General features: G+C 50.5%; 1 protein-coding gene across 1 annotated transcript in view; it reads left to right on the forward strand.

Annotated features, from left to right (window-relative positions):
• Nucleotides 1-853: 853 nt before the first annotated feature.
• The window catches only part of Hil (peptidase hillarin), a 99,113-nt gene continuing 75,274 nt past the window's right edge, over nt 854-24,692 (forward strand). The window contains exon 1 of the mRNA XM_077644430.1: nt 854-1,803. Coding sequence (XP_077500556.1) covers nt 1,291-1,803 — 513 coding nt within the window. The 5' untranslated portion in view covers nt 854-1,290. The remainder of the gene's footprint in view (nt 1,804-24,692) is intronic.

Genomic DNA, 24,692 nt, shown 5'->3' on the forward strand with positions numbered 1-24,692 from the left:
CGTATTAATCAGGCAACATCGACATTATCATATTGCGTGATTGTACTTGATACCACGATGGGCGCTAATACAATGAAACTGAAACAAAGCGCTCCTGCGCCGTTTGAGAACAGGGTGCTCTCTGCTCAGAAGCAGTTCTCTTCAAAGACATTTAAAAGTTTGTTGCAGCGGTTCAGTGTCCAACTTTGCATCTCTTTTTGTGCAACTATTCCGCAACAAAACAACTCTGCGAGCAGCTATGACGGTATCTTGATTGCGCCGCAGCCCAAGATGCACAGGTAATCGGTCCGATGGATGGTTTTGCCATATGTAAGCCAATATGTAGCCCAGTATTGCAAATAGGTGGTTTTGCCAATATGTAACCAATATTCGGCAGTTTACCTGTGTTCATAATGGAAATGTGCAGCGCAAATACAGACAAGGACACAAGAAAGAATGACATGGAACACACGAGCGCTCGTGTGTTCCATGTCATTCTTTCTTGTGTCCTTGTCTGTATTTGCGCTGTACATTTCCATTATGAATCACCAACATGCCCAGTCTGCCACCTTAGTTACCTGTGTTGCTTGGGAGGGGGAACACATACTGCTCTCCACTCCTCTAATCTCCGCCCCTCCCCGTACCGTACACGGTCACGCATGCCGTGACAGCATGTGACAGAGCCCGTTGCCCTACAGTGTTGCCGTTTCCAGCCGTGCGGTTGCGCGACGATCGACCTGCGCGTGGCGGCAACTTTCCGTCCCGTACGTGGTGGGAGCGGCGGCCCCCCTCCTTTCATTCGCGAATGGTTCCCAGTGGACTCGCCCGTGGTCGTACACCAGCGGCGAGGAGGGCGCCCAGGTGAGGGGAGAGGGAAAGAGGCCGTGACGTCAGCGGTAATCATTCCGGCTGCGGGGCGGCTGGCCGGAGGAGGCAACCGCTGCTGCGGCGAGGGGTGTGCGAGCGAAGCGGCGAGCCAAGCGCAGCAGTAGCGGCGGAGGCAGCGGCGGCCAGCTCTCGTCGTGCTCGCGGCACACACGCCAGTGCGTCGGCCCGAGAAAGCGGCGGCGAACAGGTTTGGCAATATGGCCGCCTAGGCCGCTCGGCTCGCAAAACGCGGACGTGAAGCGGCTCCCTTTCGGTTTTTCGTACTCGCCGTCCAAGGATGCTGCCGCCGTCGACCCGTGGCCGGCCTGTGCGTCTCCACGAGTGATTGTTCTCGCGCGTTTCTGCACGCACCCCGGTGTTGTGCCGCCAGGAGCGCGTGTGTACTCCCCCCGCTGGAGGGGAGTGTCTGACCGAGCTGCAACCATGAATTCCTACGAGAACACCTGCCTGCGGTGCGGCCAGACGGTGTACCAGGTGGACAAAGTCGGACCGCTCAAGGACTTCACCTTCTACCACCAGGGCTGCTTCAAGTGCCTGGTGTGCGGCACCAAGCTGACGCTGAAGACGTACTTCAACAACCAGCAGAGCCAGGAGGACAAGGAAGTCTACTGTCAGAACCACGTGCCCAAGACCGGCCCGGGCCACCTGGACGGCATGTCTGTGGGCATCAAGGCGGCCCTCAGCGTGCCCCGGACCAACAACCTGGTCAACGACCAGATCCGCGGCTCCGGCAAGGGCACCTTCGACGCCGACGCCCTGGGCATCAAGTCGGCGCTGACCAGGAACCACCATCACCACCATGAACAGGAGTACAAGCACGCCGTGAACAAGGCGGGCCGCTTCGACGCCAGCGCCCTTCACATCACGCACGCACTTAACGCCACCAAGGTGCACCGCGGGAAGATCACCTACGAGCGAAACATGGACGACTACCTGGTGAGTGGTGATCCTTATCGCACTTTCACCTCGTTACTCTGTTGCTTTAATCCGCTCCAAGAGCGTTTGCTGCTGTACCCCTGCTGGTTTGATCACATGCGGCCTCGTCCTGCCCCGCTCCGTGAACTTTCACTTGTGGCTACAGGCGTAAGCAGTCTTCGGTCTACACGGTTCTTCACGGAGACTGAGGATAGCTCAACAGGTGGACGCAACGTAAAACCCGGCTGACCCGGCGATTCGGGTGCCCGATAGCACGCGGAGGTGGCGCATCCGTGTCTTGGCATCGCTCAGGGCTATAATAGAAAGCACTAAGCTGTCAGGTTCCGAGGAGTTGGTTTCGCATCGGCTTGCAGGCTGCAAACCGGTCGTCACACGCTCCTTGAGTGTCGCGCAGGCATCATAGGGAGAGATATAATCGAGCTAAGCGCTTGTGAAATACAACTGAACAGAAAGGTCGGGGATCATTCATGCTTCGAGACAAGGCGATGCAGGAGGAATTGTAGTTTGCAGCGGTCGGTTTCACCCCAGCCAAGCGCGATTTCTTAAAGGGCACCTGTTCACGTTCTTGTGAACGCCATTAATTGCAGCAAAGAGCATAGCTGTAAAGGACCGTTAGTGTACGACGTTGGCCTTTGCACGGTAGGGCGATGGGTGTCCACGCCCAGACAGCAATGGTGAAACATTTGGCGCGGAAACTGTCATGTGCGTTTACCCGTAATCGCTCGAAAACACTCGTTTTGGTAGCTTAGAAGGGACTGCGCAGTTATTCGGATGATGACGGAGCCAGACTGCGCCAAAATACGTCGGACCTCGTCCAGATAGCAGTGCAGATAGCAGTCCCCCTTTAAGTCGCGTCATATCATTTGGGCCGACAAGAAGCTTGGCCGGTCGATCATTCCTATTCATGTTGGGGGATGCAATATCTTTCCGAGTGCATCGCGGCGTGATGACAGGCCGCGCCGGCGCGCGCTCTTTTTCTTAGAACTGTGACCTTGACCAGCTCCGCGGCGCTGTCCGGAAGTGCTCCCCCTCTTGCAAGCACGGCCGCTGTGGCCGAAGCGAACTGGCCGCCGCAGCGTCACGTGGGGCGTTCGCACTTTGGGTCGTCGAATCGTGCCCGCGGCGGTTGCTCAACCCGTTTTCACCCTGCGCCGTTCGCGATGATGAAATGGCATTTATCGAGCCGGATGGCATGCAGATCACTACCCCCTTTGGAGAACGAATGGACCGCTACGGGCCTCACGGAACCCAACGGAAGCCTATCCCATGTGCCTGTTCTGTTGTCCTTGTTACTTCAGATGCCTTCGGGAGTAGGTGCACATGCGATGATGAATCTGCGGTTTGGGATAGTGTGCAGTCCGGCAAAGGGCGGGCTGCACAACAAGTGTAACCAGTCAAGTTGCTAACTACAACTTTCAGCCCTGGAGACCGTCCAGCGCTATGTAACCCACACTGCGTTAAGAGCTATAGTCTTTGGGAATGTCGTGAACAGCCGCGCGCTTGTGAATTTTGTTTATTAATATATACAGTGCATCTTATAACGCTGACTGAAAAGCTTCCTTTTCCTATACTCGTGTATTCGTCGAACACGCCACGCGAACGGCATATTCTCATCAAGTATAGCATTGCTTTAGATGAAACCTTCTTAAGCAGATGATACTTAAAGGGTTATAGAAGCCACATCCAGAGAGGTCACTCAGATGAACGGATTTTGTCGCTTATTTGCATTAGGTTAATGTTTCCTGACTTGGTATAGCAAAGTAATATTCCAAATTTTCTTTGTCTTTCGTGGTAACTATCAGATACCGCGTTCTTTCGTAACCGTTTCTTTTCGTCGCGAATATTTCGTCTGCTTGCAGATGACTAATGTGCAAAGAAAATCTAAAGGGCAGCTCCGTTAACATCAGTCGTCCTTTCGCCGAACCATTCGTGAACCGTCATTATGATTTCACACGGCCGAAAATTAGGCAGAAAGCTTGCAGGTAAAATGATCGGGTCACACGGAACACTCTCGTTATATTTAGCTCGAGCAGTATACGAAAACATTAGGATATTACCATCGCTTGTTGCAATAGAGCACGGAACTAAGCCACTTAATTGACGATGGGCGCAAGCCCTGTGCGCAGCCTAACCGGGAAGTTCCTCCTTTTCACGCTATCTGCAGCCCCTGTTTCATTCCGTCAATCTCTTATCACAGTGAGCGGGCGACCTTGGCGATATCGGCGGGCCACAGGTCCTGCGTTGGCGTGTGATATGGGACGTTCGACACGGAATCGTAAACCCTGACTCATAGTTCCGCATTTTGTGGCGGCCAGATTGTTTTTCTTGTGCTTAATTTATAGTTGAGCCGCTGTAATAATGTGACAATGGATTTTTAGTGTCGGAGCAAACGTTCCGGATTAATTTAGACCTCCGGAGGTTCATTACCATTTGTAGACAGGGGCGTTTTTCCATATCAACTACGTAAAAATGCAACCGTTGCGGCCAGGATCGTATCTCCCAACTTGTGCTCTTCAAAGCAAGACTCCACAACCACCAAGCCATGCCGAGGCAGGGGATTTCAGCACAAATGAAGAAGTACACTATCAATGATCAGGTAGAAAAGAAAAATGACTATACACAGAAGAAATTCACTTTGTTCAGCCTGCACAGTCGCAAGGTGTAGTGCCGTCGTAGTTGTGCGAAGGCTCTTGCCAGCGCAGTCATTTTAGTATCGAAATATTTGCGCCGCTAAGCGACTTTCATAATTAGACTCGCTTCTTCAGCAAGCTTTTATATCTGTTTAAAACGAATGTTTGTACTTCTGGTGGCATTCGTCTCGAAAATGGTTCAGGAATGTTGTGTGTAGGTTTCTGAACGTTTCATCGTAATAACAGCGAGCATCGTGGTGCCGGTTAGTCACGCGATTCTGAAAAAGGTCGGTGTTGCTACACTATCGCGTCCTTTCATTTGATGAGCCGCCGCGGTGGCTGAGGGGTTATGGCGCTCGACTGCTGACCCGAAAGACGCGGGTTCGATCCCGGCCGCCGCGGTCGAATTTCGATGGAGGCGAAATTCTAGAGGCCCGTGTACTGTGCGATGTCAGTGCACGTTGAAGAACCCCAGGTGGTCGAGATTCCCGGAGCCCTTCACTACGGTGTCTCTCATAGCCTGAGTCGCTTTGGGACGTTAGACCCCCATAAACCATAAACCTTTTATTTGATGGGGCTGTCGCGGTGGCTCAGTAGTTATGGCGCTCGGCTGCTGACCCGAGAAACGCGGGTTCGATCCCGGCCGCGGTGGTTGAATTTCGACGAAGGCGAACTTCTAGAGGCCCGTGTACTGTGCGATGTCAGTGCACGTTAATGAACCCCAGGTGGTCGAAATTCCCGGAGCCCTTCACTACGGCGTCCCTCATAGCCTGAGTCGCTTTGGGACGTTAAACACCCATGAACCATGAACAAACCTGTGGTTGGTCCTCATAATCAGGGTGAGCTATCAGAAATGAGTTACCATACTGACTCTCATCACTGGTAGCAAAAATGTGAACAGGTTGTGCATAGAAGTTTGCGGCCACTGCGTTATCTTTAGTTATGAACACTCTAAGTCTGTGATATGTAAATTTAGGCGGAATCTGGCCAGCTCTTGCGCGCGCTGGTCGCGTGCTGTCGTCTTGGGCCAAATCGAACGCGAGCGCTACGACGGCTGATGCCGACCTGGCTCAGACCGTCCACCGAGCGAGAACCCATTTCAAGGGCGCTTTTCCTTCCGATAACGGCATCTAGCGCAGCAACGTGTTTCACTTTCGCCTTTTCGAGAACGGCAGGAGGAAGGGCATGCTTGGGCGCCAACCAGCTCGCATTCGAGCACAGCTGAATAAGAGAAAAAAAAGTCACTGCTTTCAGGCGGCTTTGTCGGCAATCGCGTATACCCAGTTCATCGTACCCCTTTTACCCTCCCTTGCGGCAGAGGCATCCGCGAGAGATGCAGTCGTCGTAAGGACTGGTCTGTCACCAACTTTGTTATTATTTAGCGCTGGCGGGAGTGATCGCTTTCACTGTTATCAGCTGTCTTTTTCTTCACATTTATTTTCCCCTGCTCCGGCCGCAAGCGCTGTCGATAGCTCTAGCACGTGCGCTCTGGTTGTGCGGTCTCTGTGTTCGCCACAGAAAGTGGTGTCGTGATAGCCGCGGTCGCAGAACGGTTCACTCATCATCAGTAAACACCTTAGCTCAGTGAGAGAAATATGATCCCACTTTGTTCAGACATTTATCCCTAGAGGAACACACGTGTGCAGGGTTCAGGCTCTCAGGGTGTGTTGCAAACCCACGCGCGCACCCTCTAGGCTGTGCGCCCCCCCCCCCCCCCCCCCCCCCCGCTTCTTTCAACGCTCTCTTCGTGGTGCGGTTGAGAGTTCCATGCAAGCAGGACAGTTACGCTACTTTCACTGCAGTATCACTTCTTTTTTAATTTATGACTCTAAACTTTCATCTTGGCTAGAGGCGAATTTCTCTACCGAACGCAACGCAACCGAAACCGGTGAAGCAGTAATGGGGACATTTAGATGTCGTTAGACCTCGTTTCCTCATGCGTTCAGACAAGAAAACCGGTGTTAAGCTCGAGGCAAAAAGGATTCTGGTTAGTACGCGACGAGGCCTGTATAAGGGCCTACAGGTTCTTAATAATCGCAAGAAAGAAAGAAAGAAAAAGAAAGAAAGAAAGAAAGAAAGAAAGAAAGAAAGGAAATTTGAGCGTACGTCCCAGCCTTTCAAACTACTGAGCGCGGACATCGATTTTACGGCGCCTCGCGGTCTCCGTTATCCAGCTGCAGTGCTCGGTCGCGCGGTCTTTAAAGCGCCGTCATCGGAGCGTAATAGGGCCAATACGGTCTTCCCCCGCTTACAGCGCGCGCGTCGGCGCGGGAGGTAAAAAGATGTGGGTCCAGACGAGGTGCGCGCACACGAGGGTGTTCTGCTCCATTGGGTCGACGCGGAGTCATAACTGAAGCTCGTGTGGCTAGCTGCCCCGGCGACCAGTGTGGTCTCGGCCGGTCGCACATTTTCCCCCCGGATCTGTTTGACTGAAACAAACCAAACAAAAAAAAAGATCCAAAAGCCGCTGGCAAATACCGAATGTTTGTACTTGCGTATAGCACCGCCCTTGCCTCGAGAGGAAAGTATGTAATGGCTGTGTATTACCGGTGCTCGCCGATGGGGCAGAAAATTGGGAGCTAACGAAAAGGGTTTAGCATCAACTCAGGACAGCGCAGCGAGCAATGGAAATGAAGATGACTGGCTTAACGCTAACAGACTGGAAGAGAATAAAGTGGGTGAGGGAACAAGCCCGAATTAACGATATCCTAGTCGAAATCAAGAACAAGAAACGGGCGTAAACAGGGCATGTAATGCGAAGGCAGGATAACTGATGGTCCTTAATAATAACGCAGTGGATTCCAAGTGAGTAGCATAGGGTGGCAGAAAGTTAGGTGGCGGATGAAACTAGGAAGTAGACGGGGATAAGGCTGTCGCAGCTGGCACTGGACAGGGTTAATAAGAAGGATATATGAGGGGCCTTTGACCTACAGCGGACGTAGTTGAGCTGATGATGACGCTGAGAATGAGAGCATCGCCCTTATCCGTATAAGCTACCACCATCCTCTGGAACTGATAAGCGACTCTAGCACCGAGAATGAGCTGAAGTTGGCCTGTGTCTTTAGGTATTTGAAAAATAACAGCGCGGAAAACGGGGACTTCAAGGGTAGAAAACACAGGACAAGCGCTGACTCTCAACTAAAGTTTAATCACAACAAACAGGCCAATATAAGCGAACTGGCAACAACCAAGCATTAAAACCACAAGGCACGTGCACTATGTTGGGTCAAGATAGGCAACCTCACTGTCACGCAGGAGCAGGGATGGTTTGCTGACGCACAATCTTGATTTCTTTCTCATCTTGTATGCTTCTACGATTTCTCTGGTCAATTGATCGGGGTGTTTGTACAATATGTCACTGTAATACAAGGCAGGAAAACATGATTTACACTCTCGGAAATGATCAACTAAATTCGTGGAGCGGTTAGAATCTAACGAGTTTAGATGTACTCTCAGACGTGTGTTAATACACCGTCCTGTCTGACCAATGTAAATTTGAGGTATACCGCGCTCTAATGACAGACTACTATACCCGTAAAACGGAACCTTTAAATCTATAAAGGGTAAAAAAAAAAATCGAAAAACAGGTGTCGCCACCATCGGCCGTTTTCACAAGCAAACTGCGGTGAGCTATGATGTCTGAGGCTAATCTATATACACCGCTAATCACTTCGAGAAAACGGTGATCATGGAGTTCTTTTCGATCTTTACGTCACGAGTCTCAATCAAGTGGCGAGAAAGAAAATTTGCGTTCTGAAATTCCATTTTCTTAGCAATACATTCGTCTTTCATCCTGCCAAGAAACAGCGTATACTTCCGAAGTGCCAAACTACATATTTTTTTACCGAGATCAGGAACTGGGTGGATTTATTCGCAGTGACCGTTTAAACAGTGTTTCGGATGCATGGATGAGCGGTAAGAGTGTCCCCCTTTCTAACCAGGAAGGTAGCCGCCGCGGTGGCTGAGCGGTTATGGCGCTCGGCTGCTGGCCCGAAAGGCGCGAGTTCGATCCCGGCCGCGGCGGTCGAATTTCGATGGCGGCGAAATTCTAGAGGCCCGTGTACTGTGCGATGTCAGTGCACGTTAAAAGACCCCAGGTGGTCGAACTTTCCGGAGCCCTCCACTACGGCGTCTCTCATAGCCTGAGTCGCTTTGGGACGTTAAACCCCCATACACATAAACTAGGGAGGTGGCGGCTTCGTATCGTTTCCTTCTTAACCGTTGCTTTAAAACTTAAAAAAAAAAGGACTCTATCGAAATTTACTCTTTCTGAAATACAGATTCAAATGACTTTTAGGCTACCGACTTTTTCCCGTATTGAAATCGACATTCCAGAGGACGCTTTCTTGCTCCGCGTACTGAAAAGCGTTCTTCGATGAGAGAGTTGGATTTAAATCCCGAATTCTTATTGGTCGAGGCGGATTTTGTGCTCCTTCGCTCGTTCAGGGAATCCAGATCGCCCAGATGAATGCGCTGTTTGCATCCTAAATTTACCAACAGGAAAGAAAGAGTGTCATGAGAAGAGAGAGTTGGCGACAAATCGGTTCTCCCGATGCTAGCGCGTTCCAAGTTAGCGGTATACCTGGTGGGCGCCGCCAGCCGCCATTTGGCAGCAGTGACTGTGCCATTATAATGTCACCTTCGGTTTCCCCATATGCGCTGGAAAGTGAGGAGCCCGGTCGGTTAAGTTGCACGGTGCGGTATCCCGTTATTTTTCGAATGCAACCGCGAACTTCGTGGCTTATTTCGAGCCAGTTCCGCTTGTGCCATAAAACACTGAAGGCCGCACTCATTGATATCGCGTCTGCATGCATTTACTTTTGAGGCAAAACTTGGAGGCTAGCGAAGCGTTGTGACGTCACGCTGAGGACAGTGTAGCGGACTGTTTAAAGGAGATTGAAATGGACGCAGTTGAGGAACAAAAAGAAAGTAGTACGGATTGCAGAACAAACTCTGTACTCTCGGCACATATTAACGGAATCATCGGCTTTCGCGCCAGATCTAGTTGTATTCAGTACAGAGAACCAGCAACTGATGGGCTGTTAGGTTAATAGATTGGAATCAAAGTGAAGGCAAACAGTTGCTAGAGGTAGAGAGCCGGGGATGGGGGGGGGGGGGGGTTATGATTAGATTTGCTTGGGGGGTGGCTTATACTGGGAAGGGGTTGTTCGCAAGACGAGTTGCGCACACATAAAAGACACACAGGAAGAACACAAGAAGACGGAAAGAGCACCTTCACAACACTGGCAAAATTTAGAAAATCCTCCTTGCGCAGTTTGTTTTTCTTTAGTTTTTGTTGCGACATGCCACGCAACGCGCGCAGCAAACTGCCCACGGAACAACGTTGCAAAACGTGCCTTATGCATTAGCGCGGAACATCTCAGTGCTCACAACTTACTGCTTGGAAATATTTCTTCAGTTGATAATTTTTTGAACACACGTATCGATTTAGAACAGATCTCACGAAAATCCTTCATGAATTCTCGCTACAAACCACCTTTGTTCGTGAGAGATCACCAGACTATAGACGAGGCTGTTAGGCTGAACTTAATTTCACTTACCTTGACTACCAAATGTCTTCCTACAGGCCAGGCACAGGGAGTTAATAATAATAATAATAATAATAATAATAATAAATAATAATAATAATAATAATTGGTGTTTGGGGAAAGGAAATGGCGCAGTATCTGTATCATATATCGTTGGACACCTGAACCGCGCCGTAAGGGAAGATATAAAAGAGGGAGTAAAAGAAGGAAGATGAGGTGCCTTAGTGGAGGGCTCCGGAATATTGTCGACCACCTGGGGATCTTTAACGTGCACTGACATCGCACAGCACACGGGCGCCTTAGCGTTTTTCCTCCATAAAAACGCAGCCGCCGCGGTCGGGCAGGGAGTTTGGATATTCGGCGTTATTTGCTGAAACGCCGTCGGCTTTTATATGATCCTGCGCAGAGAGAAGTGAATGAAGTTTTGTTCGGCACTGACAATGTGGGTGTTAGGTGAACTTTGTAATTGCGTTCGGAACTGTAAATGTGTCTCTAAAGAGAATCTATACCGAAGTGTTATTTTGCGTTCAAAGTTTTGAACTCTTATTGGTGGTAACGGAGAACATTTGAATTAAAATGTTAGTCATATCAGATGTGAGGCCTATTTTATAGGTGTGGCCATAAAAATAGGTCACGTAGCGACAAGAGGTCACACCAAGTCAGTCTCAAGCCTCATGTAAGAGACAGAATATAGGCAGCATAACTTAGAAAGGTGTGCGTGAGAAAAAAAAAACAATTCGATTCACTGGCTTCTTTATCAGGTGACCACCCTTTGAGCACCCTTCCCCCTCCCCTCTCTCTGCCTCCGCGGCCAGCGCAAGGTGCGATTGAGTATGACGTGAAGTTAGCCATGTTTTTTCAGTGCTCGTTCAAGCATCCTGTGTTCGTCATACTGAGTACGAAGAACTCATCGAGTCGGATCACTGACTGTTCACTCAGGCACGAGCAGACCACAGGCTGTCGATGTGCAGTGCTTCGATGTACGAAAATACCTGCTTAGATATCCTAATGATGTTGACAAAAACCCACGTGACCACGTCGCAAAGTCCGGAATGGCTTAGTCATGAATTCATGAATAGTTTAGCAACACGTGCAAGTTCCATCTCTAAGCTGCTCCTCTTCAGCGAATGTGTTTCGCGTCAGTCACACTCGAGCAAGCAGCCAGCCATGTGTTCAATACGTGACGGCTCATATAGCGTGCTAAAGTAACCCCACTCGTGACGTGTTGATGTTGACAGGTAACTTTAGAGACCCGGTCATCGTCCCGTGCATCTAATCGCACGACTTTCACGTAGTTTATTTTTGACGGTCTCATATAATGAATCTGGTGATTTATGCGAAAGTTAAAGCACTCCAAACACTTACGGTTATGACGTATTGTTTATTTTGCGCCAACATATGTTTGGAATCCTTACCTATACACCGGGTCTGGTCCCAAGTAGCGTGCGCTGATTAGGTCGTCCATGCATGCGCTGGCTACCGGTCTATGTCAGCATGGGCTAAACACACCAACACGTGTAGCAGCCTTCAAGACTGACCTGAGAACTCCCGAAAGGTTCAGAGCGCAGGTGTGCAGCAAATATGGAAGGTTGTGGCAATTCACTTAAGTGTTACTATTTATTTTATTCTTACGGCGTTAAATTCATATTTCTTATTGAAGTTCAATCCAAGGGGTCTGGAAATTATCGTTATCATCAGCAATGACGATGGCAACAATAATATGTTGTGGAAATATGCCAAAGCAACAAACAAAAAATCAGTGTCAATAACGATATTGACGATAGCAATCATATAACCAGGTTACTTTCAATCTTTCTCAAATGTACCAGACAAACAGCGTTGCTCTTGTGCCTGTAAGTCGTCGCTTTTGAAGCCTCAAAAAGTATCGCATTTCTTAGCGGTGTGTAAAATACTCCACGTGAAACGGCTGCGGAAAGTCTGGCGCCTTAGAAAACTTCTCTGGCCCGCAACCCCAGACCCGCCGCGGTGGCTCAGTGCTTAGGGCGCTCGGCTACTGATACTGAGTTCCCGGGTTCGAACCCGGCCGCGTTTCGATGGAGGCGAAACGCAAATGCGCCCGTCTGCTGTGCGATCTCAGTGCACGTTAAAGATACCCAGGTGGTCGAAATTATTCAGGAGCCCTCCACTACGGCACCTCTTTCTTCCTTTATTCTCCCAGTCCCTCCTTTCATCATCATCATCATCATCATCAACATCATCATCAGCCTTACTACACCCACTGCAGGGCAAAGGCCTCTCCCATGTCTCTCCAATTAACCCTATCCTTTGCCAGCTGCATCCACCCTTTGCTTGCAAACTTCTTAATCTCATCCGCCCACCTAATCTTTTGGCGCCCCCTGCTACGGTTACTTTCTCTTGGAATCCACTCCGTTACCCTTAAGGACCAGCGGTTATCTTGCCTTCGCATTACATGCCCTGCCCAAGCCCATTTATTTATTCCTTCTCCTTTGTCCTCCTTTATCCTCCTTTATCCCTTCCCTTACGGCGTGGTTCGGATGTCCGCCGAGATGTGGGACATATACTGCTCCGTTTCCTTTCCCCAACAACCAATTTTCAATTCAATTCCGCAATAGCCGCCGCGGTGGCTGAGTGGTTATGGCGCTCGGCTGCTGACCCGAAAGACGCGGGTTCGATCCCGGCCGCGGGGGTAGAATTTCGATGGAGGCGAAATTCTAGAGGCCAGTGTGCTGTGCGATGTCAGTGCACGTTAAAGAACCCCAGATGGTCGAAATTTCCGGAGCCCTTCACTACGGCGTCCCTCATAGCCTGAGTCGCTTTGGGACGTTAAACCCCCATAAACCAAACCAATTCCGCAATCCCATAGGCGGAAACCACAGCAGCGGGCCAGACCTGTGCAAAATCACCCGCAGTTATTTTCGCAGTGGACATCAACTGGAACGCTGAATCATTGGCAGTGAAAGTCTAAGGAAGCTGCGACAGCCGCGAAAAAAAAATAAACAAGAGGAGGCGGAAAAGTGTCAGCGTCAAGTTCGGCGGCGGCCGTACGGGTCTCTCCAGCGAAAGTGCATTCCGTGCCACCTTTTTGTCTCTCCTAGACGCTCCCTCCATTGAGGTCCAGACACGACGAACTCGGTCGGTCGAGTGCGACAACCGCGGGAGCGTGAAATATGCAAATTGTCTCCCGACAACCGTATGTACTTGTCCCATGTGGCGGGCGGTGCGTTCTCCTTTCCCCTTTCTATTGCTGGCGGCGTCCCGCGCCACTGGACGAACGCTTTTCCGGGCTCGTTAGCGCCGATGACAATCGCCGAGACACCACGCACTCCGCTGATCACTTGGCGTGGAGACGGTTGCCTTTCTTTCTCCCACCGCGAGTCACTCAGTCCGTGAAGCCGTGTATACGATACGCGTATACGTGAGTCATGCTGGTTCTCGAATCTTTATTTTCTCATCCGTGCCAATGCACAGCCCGAAATAAATTGCGTAGAATCGAAGAATGAGCTTCTTGATTGGACTTTTCCTTGAATAAATTGCGTAGAATCGAAGGAAGAGCTCCTTGGCTGGAATTTTTCTTGCCCAAATAGAAGCGCGTCAATAAATGGAGGAAAAACGCTAAGGCGCCCGTGTGCTGTGCGATGTCAGTGCACGTTAAAGATCCCCAGGTGGTCGAAATTATTCCGGAGCCCTCCACTACGGCACCTCTTCTTCCTTTCTTGTTTCACTCCCTCCTTTATTCCTTCCCTTACGGCGCGGTTCAGGTGTCCAACGATATGAGACAGATACTGCGCCATTTCCTTTCCCCCCAAAACCAATTATTATTATTATTATTATAAATTGGTCTCTTTCTGAAATTTCTTCCGCGATGTTCAATTTCTAAAGCTTCCTTCGTGGTTTCAAAATTAACGAACATGAAGTTATGACGTCGGTTGAGCTTCTGCTGAAGTCTGTAATGTGCAGGATAGGTGGAAGACGGGAAATTTGAAGCGGGAACTTGCAGCTGGAGCGTTTATCGAAATCAGCTGAGCCAAAGATTAACACTTCTCAGCATCTGCTGCTTTAAACTTTTGATTTAATCATTCATCAATACAGTGCTGCCATCTATTTTAGTGGGTGGATTCAGTCTCCTGTCTCATATCTCTTGTTAGGGGTCTGCCCTTGAGTCTCCTGCCTCACCTCTATTGTCGGGGGCTTGCCTAACCTCTTACAGCGTTCTTTGATTACGGCTCTGGACAAAACGGGCTTTTTGTTTTCAAAATACCGTAATCTTTTCCTTCGCTGGCTTCTGGAATCCTTTGTGGCCCGCAACTTACCCTCCTCACGTGTGGTGCTCTTCACACAAGCGCTGAAAAAGCATATGTAGCGTAGCCGAGAATACCTAAGCTCATAACGCCTCTGTGGCGACAACAGTTGGCCTCAGTCGGAACTTAGCAGCTTATATGTGACGGACATTATCGGTAGAAATTTGTTGTCCTCGCTACCTTCGCCAACGAAAAATGTTACGAGGAAGTCGGTTTTTGTTTCTGTACCCCCTTCGCCTTCATCTCTCCGTCGTCTCTCCGCCTTCGTGCAGAACCACTTCCCGAGGCCGTGAGGGAGAGAAAGTCTTGTATGATTCTCCTTGAGAGATTAGGATACTGTGCAAAAAGGAGACTTCATAAGTCCTAGGCTGTAGCAGGGTTCAACAAGTCGACGAGACTCCGGCACCTGGCGACAGCTGGTCTCTCGCCGCACTATCCTTCGTCGTATATCGCTTGGGGGCAGGGATTGCATCATAGCTTCATAGCTCACTCCTCGGCTGCATTAGATCAGACAATTCTTTTTTTATTTAGCCGTCATCTTCTTTCAGCCACAATTACGTACCTTTTTTGTGCCCTGAGACAATAAACATCGCTATAAAAAAAACTCCTACAGTGTGTTTGGTCAACGAATCTAACGGAAAGGAAAGACGTCATCGAGTTTGAGACGTCACTGCGTAACAAGCGGGTGTAGATGAATATCTGTAATGATTACTGAGCTATGGTACGTATATATATTTCCTAAATGTGTGCTTGGTCTTGCTGAACAGAACTGTCCTCTCAGGATACCTCACGTTTATAGCTGTAGCAATTAATGCTCTAAATCAGTAGATGTTGGAAGCTGTAGGTTAATTGTGGGTTATTCCAGCGGTGAACTTCGAATTAGTATTTAGCTGGATAGCCTCATGACGATCGTCACAGCGGACCTTTTTTTTTTTTCTGTTCAGAACACGGGGAAGCGGTGCAGGAGTAGTACGCGGCACTTCAGCTTCTGCTTAGCAAGCTGTTTATAAACCGGGCGTGACAGGAACCCCGCGCTATACAACGAGATATAACAAAAGGAGATGCCAATGATTTCGACTTTTTCCCAGGCGACGCATTCGACCTTGCTTCAGCTCCAGCGCTAGGAAGGCAGCTTATACCCAATATCTCGTCATCGAACGTCTTTGTTCCACTTAACTGGCACCTCAGCGCTTTTTCTTGAAGGGCGCTAAACTCGGCACTGCGGACGGGTTTCGTTTAGCAACGCCGGATGGCATCTTTTTGTTGGCGCTCGCCAGAGATGGAAGCCAAGTCGCGACATTCTATCCGTTGGCGGCGGACTGTTTGTAAACACGGCCCGGCTGGCCGGGACCTTTGCAGCTGTTTCCACTCGCTAGGGTCCGTCTCCAACCTGTTCGTGGGCTCGTCTTGGGGGTGGACTTTGTTCCGGCCGTTGGCAGCGTGTTTCTCGGGGAGGCGCTGAGCCGTTTCGTTTGTCACACGCCGCGGACGTCAGACGATACACCTTGAGGGAGCTGGCATTAGAGCTTCGGTGTCCAGATCTCTGTAAGCATCAAGGGTGGCAGAACGCAGCTTGCTTTGCCGTTGCAAGTTTGGGTCGGTGTACGTATACAGATCGAGGTGTCTCGTGTCTCAGATAGTGTACAGTGTTTCTCATAGCTGTGTACAACAGAACAAATCAAAGGTCTTCTGTGACGGCTGCGGCAATGGCGTCCACAAGGAAACCGGCACCGTCGTACCTTACGCAATACGGCTGAGACGCAGCATGGTGCCTTCTACCGACATAGACACGCCACTACTATGTTCTTACGTCTAACTGTGAAATATCTGTGCACGTGAGGGAAAGAAAAGCAGCAGCCGTATAAACACGGTAATTAACAGCATTCTGAGGCCACACGCAGACCTTAAGGCTCCCTCGCTAAACGCAGCAAATATATCACGACTGGAAGACAGACGCTATCGATGAAGACGCGCTCCTCGCCTGCAGTTGACGTTCGTCAACCGTGACAAAGGCGAGTTGGCAATGCCTTGTTTGGCAAGCAGCTCCATTACATGTGTGCGCTCCAGTGGCTGCCACATTCACAATTGGGTTGGGCATCGTGCCAGTAGAGGCCGCGTTTTCGCTGCCGAAGGGCTCACACGCTCCGGACCAGGTGAAGCGCCCTCTGCTTGAACGCCTACAAAGCTGGGTCGCTCTTCAGTTCACCGCTGCATGTGCCTAGGGTGGGGTCATCGTTCAGAACGCTGCTGTAGGGCCTAGGGCTGTCATTCTTCAGAACGTCGCTGCATGTGCCTAGGTTGGTGTCATCGCTCAGAGCGCCACTGCAATGCATGGGTCTTGGCCATCCCTGAGAACGCGGCTGCAGTGTCTGGGGATAGAGCATTCCTCAGAATGCCGCTACAGTTTCTAGGGCTCGGTCATCCTACAGCACGCCGCTGAACTGCTCGGAGCTGGACCATCCCTCAGAACGTCGTTCCAATGCCTATAGCTCCGTCATCCCTCAGAATGCCGCTGCGGTGCCTGAGGCACCCTTCAGAACGCGCTCCTCATGGCGTGTGTGCGTGCGTGCAAGATGTGCGGAGGTAGAGAGGGAGAAGGGGGAAGGTGCCGCCGCATTCCTCGGCCGGCGCAAGTGCCCGGTCCGGACGTGTAGCCCGGGGGCACAGCGCGGCTCTCCTTCCTGGATCAGCGGCGCGGCCGTATGTGCTCTGCGCGAACAGGAGGGGCGGTGTGTTTGGCCGTTGCTCTGCGGGTCCCCGTTCTGCGCATGGGCCCCCGCCGGCGAACGTAAAAGCCGAAGACCGTTAGAGTGTCGCCTTTGGGGTGGTTGTGTGGTGACCCTTGGCTGAAAGAGACTGTGAACTTGTGGAACGTTAACAAGCATAGGCAGACAGACAGATTTAGCCAGACCGACAGACAGACTCAGGCAGACCGACAGACAGATTCAGGCAGACCGACAGACAGACTCAGGCAGACCGGCAGACAGACTCAGGCAGACCGACAGACAGACTCAGGCAGACCGACAGACAGACTCAGGCAGACCGACAGACAGACTCAGGCAGACCGACCGACAGACAGACTCAGGCAGACCGACCGACAGACAGACTCAGGCAGACCGACAGACAGACTCAGGCAGACCGACAGACAGACTCAGGCAGACCGACAGACAGACTCACAGACCGACAGACAGACTCACAGACCGACAGACAGACTCACAGACCGACAGACAGACTCAGGCAGACCGGCTGACAGACTGACAGACTCGGACAGACTGACAGACTCGGACAGACTGACAGACTCGGACAGACAGACAGACTCGGACAGACAGACAGACTCGGACAGACAGACAGACTCGGACAGACAGACAGACTCGGACAGACAGACAGACTCGGACAGACAGACTCGGACAGACAGACTCGGACAGACAGACTCGGACAGACAGACTCGGACAGACAGACTCGGACAGACAGACTCGGACAGACAGACTCGGACAGACAGACTCGGACAGACAGACTCGAGCAGACGGACAGACAGTCTCACTCAATCCTTCTCAGTTCAATTGTGCAATTCTTCTCAATTTGCATCGCCAGCTAGCCCACCTCATTGATTTAACGCACCATAAATTTCATCCCGAGTTTTTCATTTCTTTATCGCAGCTGGGAAGTTTGGTTCCTGGCTATCATTTTCTAGTTTTGTTCGAAGCTAAAAGCTCTTTTCCGGTCGAAGGATTCACCACAACATGAATATTGAAGGATTTATATTTCGTGCTACAGCGGTTGTGTTTTTGTCTTCAGGCTTGACGTAACGATTGATCGTGCAATAGTAAAGCTGGCCTCCTGCGGCGATACCAATTTGGACCTCTTTCTTGCCGTTGTGATGTTTTTTATCTTGGGCATTTTAGGGTAGATAGATTCCCCAAGAAAAAAAAGATGTTCCATCCGTCATTACACCGATCTTTTTTTATCGTGTGTATAGCTCGTAAAATTTAGGAGACACAACCAATAAAATTACTACTCGCGTAATCATTACCGCCCGTAGTGCGGAAGAGCGTCGGGCGAGTCGCCATGTGTACTTGAAGGGGCGCAGGGTCTCAAGAAGGCAGAACTGGAGATGCATGATGTGGCCCAGTGGTCTTTAGATAAATCCTTACAGCATGTTTTTCATATAGTTTCGGTTTCCCTTCTCACGGGGTGTGACGTCAAAGCTGAGTACCTGCAAAAGCCACAGGTGACATGCGCTCATAGAACAGTGACACAATTGCTGCATCGAGCCGCCGCGGTGGCTGAGTGGTTATGGCGCTCGGCTGCCGGCCCGAAAGACGCGGGTTCGATCCCGGCCGCGGCGGTTGAATTTCGATGGAGGCGAAATTCTAGAGGCCCGTGTGCTGTGCGATGTCAGTGCACGTAAAAGAACCCCAGGTGGTCGAAATTTCCGGAGCCCTTCACTACGGCGTCTCTCATAGCCTGAGTCACTTTGGGACGTTAAACCCCCATAAACCAACCAAACCAAACAATTGCTGCATCGTCGTCGGAGCCCTTCACTACGGCGTCTCTCATATCCTGAGTCGCTTTGGGAAGTTAAACCCCCATAAACCAACCAAACCAAACAATTGCTGCATCGTCGTCTGCTGCTAATAACAGACGGCCAGAAGTCACGCGCGTTCGAAGCGGACAACGGAGCAGCAAATGCGGCATTGTTCTACGAGTGCATGTCACCTGTGTACTGATATTCGATGTCATAGCCTACAGAAACCGGAACCAAAACTCTAGTCCAAAATAGAACGATTTAATAAATTGTGTAAAGAGCTGGGTGGAATATTTTATTAGGTCGTTCTTAGAACCAATAGAAGATAACCTGAAAACTTGACGTAAGCTCCGTTAGAATTAAGCGCTCAATTTTTTATGACTCCGTATCTGATAACTTTATAAGGTTATAAATACGTATAGACTCACTCGCTGTTAGGGATTATGGCCCTTGTAGCAAACTTCGGGAACGTGTGCTCGGTGTCAGCTGGTAGTCGGCGCGACCATTGGGCAGTGACAACCAACCCTTAAGTCAAAAGTAGTGCTTTGGCGTTAAGCAGACCTTTAATTGTATTTCAACTTGTTATGAGTGCGCGAAATAACTTATTGACATACAGGTGGAAATCTCTATAAGCAGTCGCCGCCAGCCTTTGCACAACTGTGCCGAAAAAAAGAAACAGAGTCGAAATAAAACGCTTACAGCGCAAACACTGACATGGTTAGAGCAATTAATCTGAAAGCAGCATTTTGTCTGAAAATTGTAATGCTGTGCACCGGCGCATACGAGGCATGCACCGCAGCGGTGTGCGGTTAGCTAAAACTCTCTAAATTCGCAGGGCGCTGAGATCCGTGCTCGTGTCAGAGGACAGCGCACGCTTTCAAAGTTTCCCGTTAACGGCAGCATGCACGTCTTTATTATAATAAACGCAAAATGCAGCTTTGTAATGCAGATCTATGATACCGCTTTTTGATGCCGCTTTGTGTGTATGTGGAGGCGGGGAACCAGACTCTCGGCATCAATTATTCCGGAGCCCTCCACTACGGCACACCTCTCTTCCTTTCTTCTTTCACTTCCTCCTATACCCTTCCCTTACGGCGCGGTTCAGGTGTCCAACGATATATGAGACAGATACTGCGCCATTTCCTTTCCCCCGAAAACCAATTATTATTATTATCATCAATTTTGTCTTTGTCTGTCCGATGTCAAAATTTGATGTTGAAATCCGATGTCAAGAGGAAGTATTCTGCTAAACGTCATGTACAGTCTTTGTCAAAAATACGCAGCCCAAGGAATTTGCTTCCAAGCCGTGTAGACGTGCTCTTTAGCACATTTGACAGCCCTAAGCTTGGGTGGGTGGAGGACTTAGGTTACTCCCGCCTTCGTGAGATTAGGGTCCCTGAGTATAATGCAAGGGGAGCTGCGCTGCACGGTTCAGAAGCATACCCCTTGGGCTGTGTACTTTTGACAAAGACTGTACAGTTAATCGCTTGCGGACAGTGTGAAACAAACCCTATAGGGCTCTTCTAGATCCAGTGTTATACGTCTATAGTCGGATACAACTTAAGTCTATATGTATCAGCAGCGCGAACACAAAAAGGAAGAAGGAGAAGATAGTACAGAGCGCTGACTATCTTCTCCTTCTTCCTTTTTGTGTTCGCGCTGCTGATACATATGGACCACAACCAACTAGCCCGGCAGATGGTGTTATTCAACTTAAGTCTGCAGTCAAGCTCCGCCCACATTTAGGACCGGCGCACAGAATTCCTCCGCGACAAAAACGTAGTCCGCTGTTAAAATTTCTCTTGTGACCTAAGCAAGAAGCTAATCACGAAAAAAGTTATAAGCTCTAGAATTTTGACAACTGACTTGTATAATAAAGTCAAACAGTAAAAAGCTGATTTCGTTTACCTTTGTGACTGGCTAGCGCAGTAATACAGTACGCCGCAGATCGTGGCCCAGTGTTAACTGCTGTTTTTTGAATTTGTATCCTACTATAGTAGGAATATGTTCTCAGTAATCGTTTCAGCGAAGCAAGCGCTCGCTTGCATTTGCGAGTAATCCTTGAACAGCGTGTTTGTATTGCCTTTTTTTTCGCTCGTTGCAAACTAGGTTGTAAACAGAGCAGGGAAGATTCCAGGCTTCAAAGTGGAGATTCCCCGGACAAAATATCCCATGGCGACCAGAGCGTGTTGGTTGCGAGAGCGCGCGCTCTCGTTCCTCATAAGCGATCGTTTATACGCTTACCGGAACACTTCCACGCCGCCGGTTTGTGCCTTCAGGCATGGCATGCCTCCCCAGTAGCAGCAGCGGCGGCGGCGGCGCTGACCGCTGTAACCAGCGGGAGCCTCCTCGGCACTCGGTCATTAAGGGGAGAGCCGCCTTTTTATCTTTTCTTTTTGCTTTCGTGTTTTTTTTTCTCGTTCACTCACGGAGCGGACAACTCCTAAACCGGTATTCTGGCTAATCCCAACGCCACTTCTCTCCCTTTTCGAGCATTCTTTGTAGCCCTTTTCTTTGGAGCATTCTTTGGAGCGGCTGTTACGCGCATGCCTTCGCCACTTCCAGGGCTTTGTTTGTTTCCGCGGACGTTTTCTTGTTTATCGATACACTGTTCGCAGCCGCGTTGTACTAGACACACACAGCGACAGCATGTGCTATCGGGGACAAACGTTTCTACGACGTATTAGCGGCAACGGAAGCCGGTAGTTCTGCTAGGTCGCGGGTTTGAGGCGGCACTTCTGTAAGGGGAAGTACTCGCGCGCTTTCGCATGTGATAGCAAAAGTACGCAATCTTCGGCAGACATGGCACCAAGGCGCTTATGTCACCATTGGTCAGTCCTGAAAACGTTTCTTTTCCTCCGCATTAAATGAAAGAAACAGCGTAGCACTGGCTCTGACGAATGTGCGCCGTTATAAAGCACGAATAGACACGTAGGCTCCCTCCCGCATCAACACCGTGAACACACTCGGCGCGGACACCTGAACCGCGCCTTAAGGGAAGGGATAAAGGATGGACTGAAAGAAGAAAGGAAGAAAGGTGCCATAGTGAAGGTCTCCGGAATAATTTCGACCACCTGGGGATCTTTAATGTGCACTGACATCGCACAGCACACGGGCGTGTTAGCGTTTTGCCCCATAAAAACGCAGCCGCCGTGGTCGGGTTCGAACCCGGGAACTCCGGATCAGTAGCCGAGCGCTCTAACCACTGGGCCACCGCGGCGGTGCCTCTGGTAGCTGCAGTTCACATTAGGAGTGCTGTCGGAAACGGCTGGAAAAGCCTAACTTGGTCCTTTTATTAAAGGGAGTGCGGCAGAGGACACCTTACTCCCATGTAGGCGTATTCGTGCTTAGAGTGCACACTGTAAACACCGAAACTGTAAACACGAATACACACAAAAGGAGTAAAAAAAGGGAGTTTAATCCGTTTCCACCCCCTTCTGCTTAGAGTGTACCTTCTTCCCTTCCCTCATGGTTCAGCTAATGTGTCCAATCAGGGTAAGATAATTATTCCGCGCCTTTTTCTTTACACCTCCTCTCGACGAATATTCGGCTCAATTGTCACGGGTTAAGCTTCAGGCGCGTAGCGTATTTACGGAAACTAGAAGCGGCAGCAGCAAGCCGCAGCAGCGACGGAAGGAAACGCCTTTTCCGCGGTTCGCTCTCTCTTATCGCGGTGGCACATCGACGTCGTTTCTGGGGCTCGCTCCGTGGCGGCTGCGGCGACGGCTTCTCGAAGAGTGTCCACCTCACTGCAGTCGCAAGCTGCGCCGCCTTCCCATCAAAACTACGCGTATACCGCTCGAGCGTCTCCATTTTCTGCGCGTAGGCGCTTGGAGAAGAAAGGCTCCGGCGCCGCCGCTTGAGTTGACAGATCGATGTGTATTCACGTCGCACACGCTCCTACAGACGCTCACACACGCTCCTGTACACACGCTCACACACGCAGCGTTCCTTCGGGCTCTGCTGACTGGCTGCGGCACGGAAAGTGGTTCACGTTGGCTCTCGCCCATCGCCAGACGGATCCCTATCTCCGCACCACGCTTTCTGGCTGCCTTCGAGCAACCCGCTCACGCAACTTCCGACGCTGCGACAAGAAGGTCTGGCGCTCTTGCTGCCGCGAAGTTTCGTGCAGCGAGTGGCGATGCCCGGAGTCTGGCGTAACGAGACGGCGAGGCTGTAGAGGCGCTCGCCGTTATCGGCTTCCGGGCTCGGCCTTCGGTGAGGATAAGGAGAATTTGCGAGTGGAAAGTAAGCGGCGAGGCACTCGGTACTGTCATAAACTTAAGCACCGAAGCTAGCTGCTCCTTGAGAAGTGCGATGTTGTCATCTGTGCCCCTCTGGTAGTAATAATATAATTGGTTTTTGGGGAAGGAAACGTTTGACCCGCCGCTGTGGCTCAGTGGTTAGGGCGCTCGACTACTGATCCAGAGTTCCCGGGTTCGAACCCGACCGCAGCGGCTGCGTTTTTATGGAGGAAAAACGCCAAGGCGGCCGTGTGCTGTGCGATGTCAGTGCACGTTAAAGATCCCCAGGTGGTCGAAATTATTCCGGAGCCCTCCACTACGGCACCTCATTCTTCCTTTCTTCTGTCACTCCCTCCTTTGTCCCTTCCCTTACGGCGCGGTTCAGGTGTCCAACAATATATGAGACAGATACTGCGCCATTTTCTTTCCCCAAAAACCAATTATTATTACTATTAAAGCAAACGGCGCAGTATCTGTCTCACATGTCGGCGGACACCTGAACCGCGCCGTAAGGGAAGTGATCAAGGAGGGAGTGAAAGAAGAAAGGAAGAGAGAGGTGCCGTAGTGGAGGGCTCGATCAGGAATAATTTCGACCACCTGGGGTTAGTCTTAAACGTGCACTGGCGTCGCACAGCACGCGGGCGCCTTAGCATTTTGCCTCCGTAAAGACGCAGCCGCCGTGGTCGGGTTCGAGCCCGGGAACTCCGGATCAGTAGCCGAGCGCTCTAACCACTGGGCCACCGCGGCGGGCCCTCTGGTAGCTGCAGTTCACATTAGTAGTGCTGTCGGAAACGGCTGGAAAAGCCTAACTTGCATTGGATGTAAAACAAACAAACTTACATCCACGTCAAATTTTAAAGAATGCCGTACTTCTGATTGCTCAACAGAGGGAGTAATATTGGCCATCCTCAAGTGAACTTAGAACTATGGCATATGGTGCATTGCATCAAGCGCTGGATCGCGCATTATCCAATGCATTGCCAGAATTGCACTTGCTCGCATGCACTTTGCTCACTTGCGCGTTTAGCGCCCTTCATCATTTGCAGAGTTTGTGGGATCCATTCATAAAATGTTTATCATCTTTTTCTGTGCGTCGTCTGAATTCTTCCCTGTTCATCTAGAGCGCACCGCTTGACGCTTATGCTGTTGTTTAATGTCGGAATGGACTAAGCGCACTTCCGTCGTGCGTTAGCACTCTATCGGAGCAAAATATCTACAAAAGACGCAAACGCCTGCGGTTGGCAGTTTACCTGCAGTAAGAAATCCAGTGTTCTCAGTGTTCTCGTGGGTAACAAGTTCGTAAAGTAGTAATAAGTGCAGTCGCTTAGTTGTGTATTAAATCCATTCTCAGCGGCCGGCGGCTTACATATCGATGAACGGAACTGCCTCAGCTGTCGAAGGAGAAAAACCGAAGCGTCAAGAATTAACGTGGGTGTCTCGCGAAGGCGTCGCCACGGACGTTTTCTATGCACGCAAGCGGCGGCTTCTGCGGCCTTATCTTCACCTCCCGCTGCGGTCTGGCTGGATTAAGGCACAGCCTTGCGCAAGCCTGCGTGCGTAGCCGAGGTGGGAACGGGCCGTGCGTGAACGAGGGACATCAAAATTGAATTCACTGCGATTTCAGCGGTGGCGCGATATGCCGGAATGAGCAGAAACAAAAT

Source organism: Amblyomma americanum, chromosome 11 (assembly GCF_052857255.1).
Source record: "Amblyomma americanum isolate KBUSLIRL-KWMA chromosome 11, ASM5285725v1, whole genome shotgun sequence".
Taxonomy (NCBI): domain Eukaryota; kingdom Metazoa; phylum Arthropoda; class Arachnida; order Ixodida; family Ixodidae; genus Amblyomma; species Amblyomma americanum.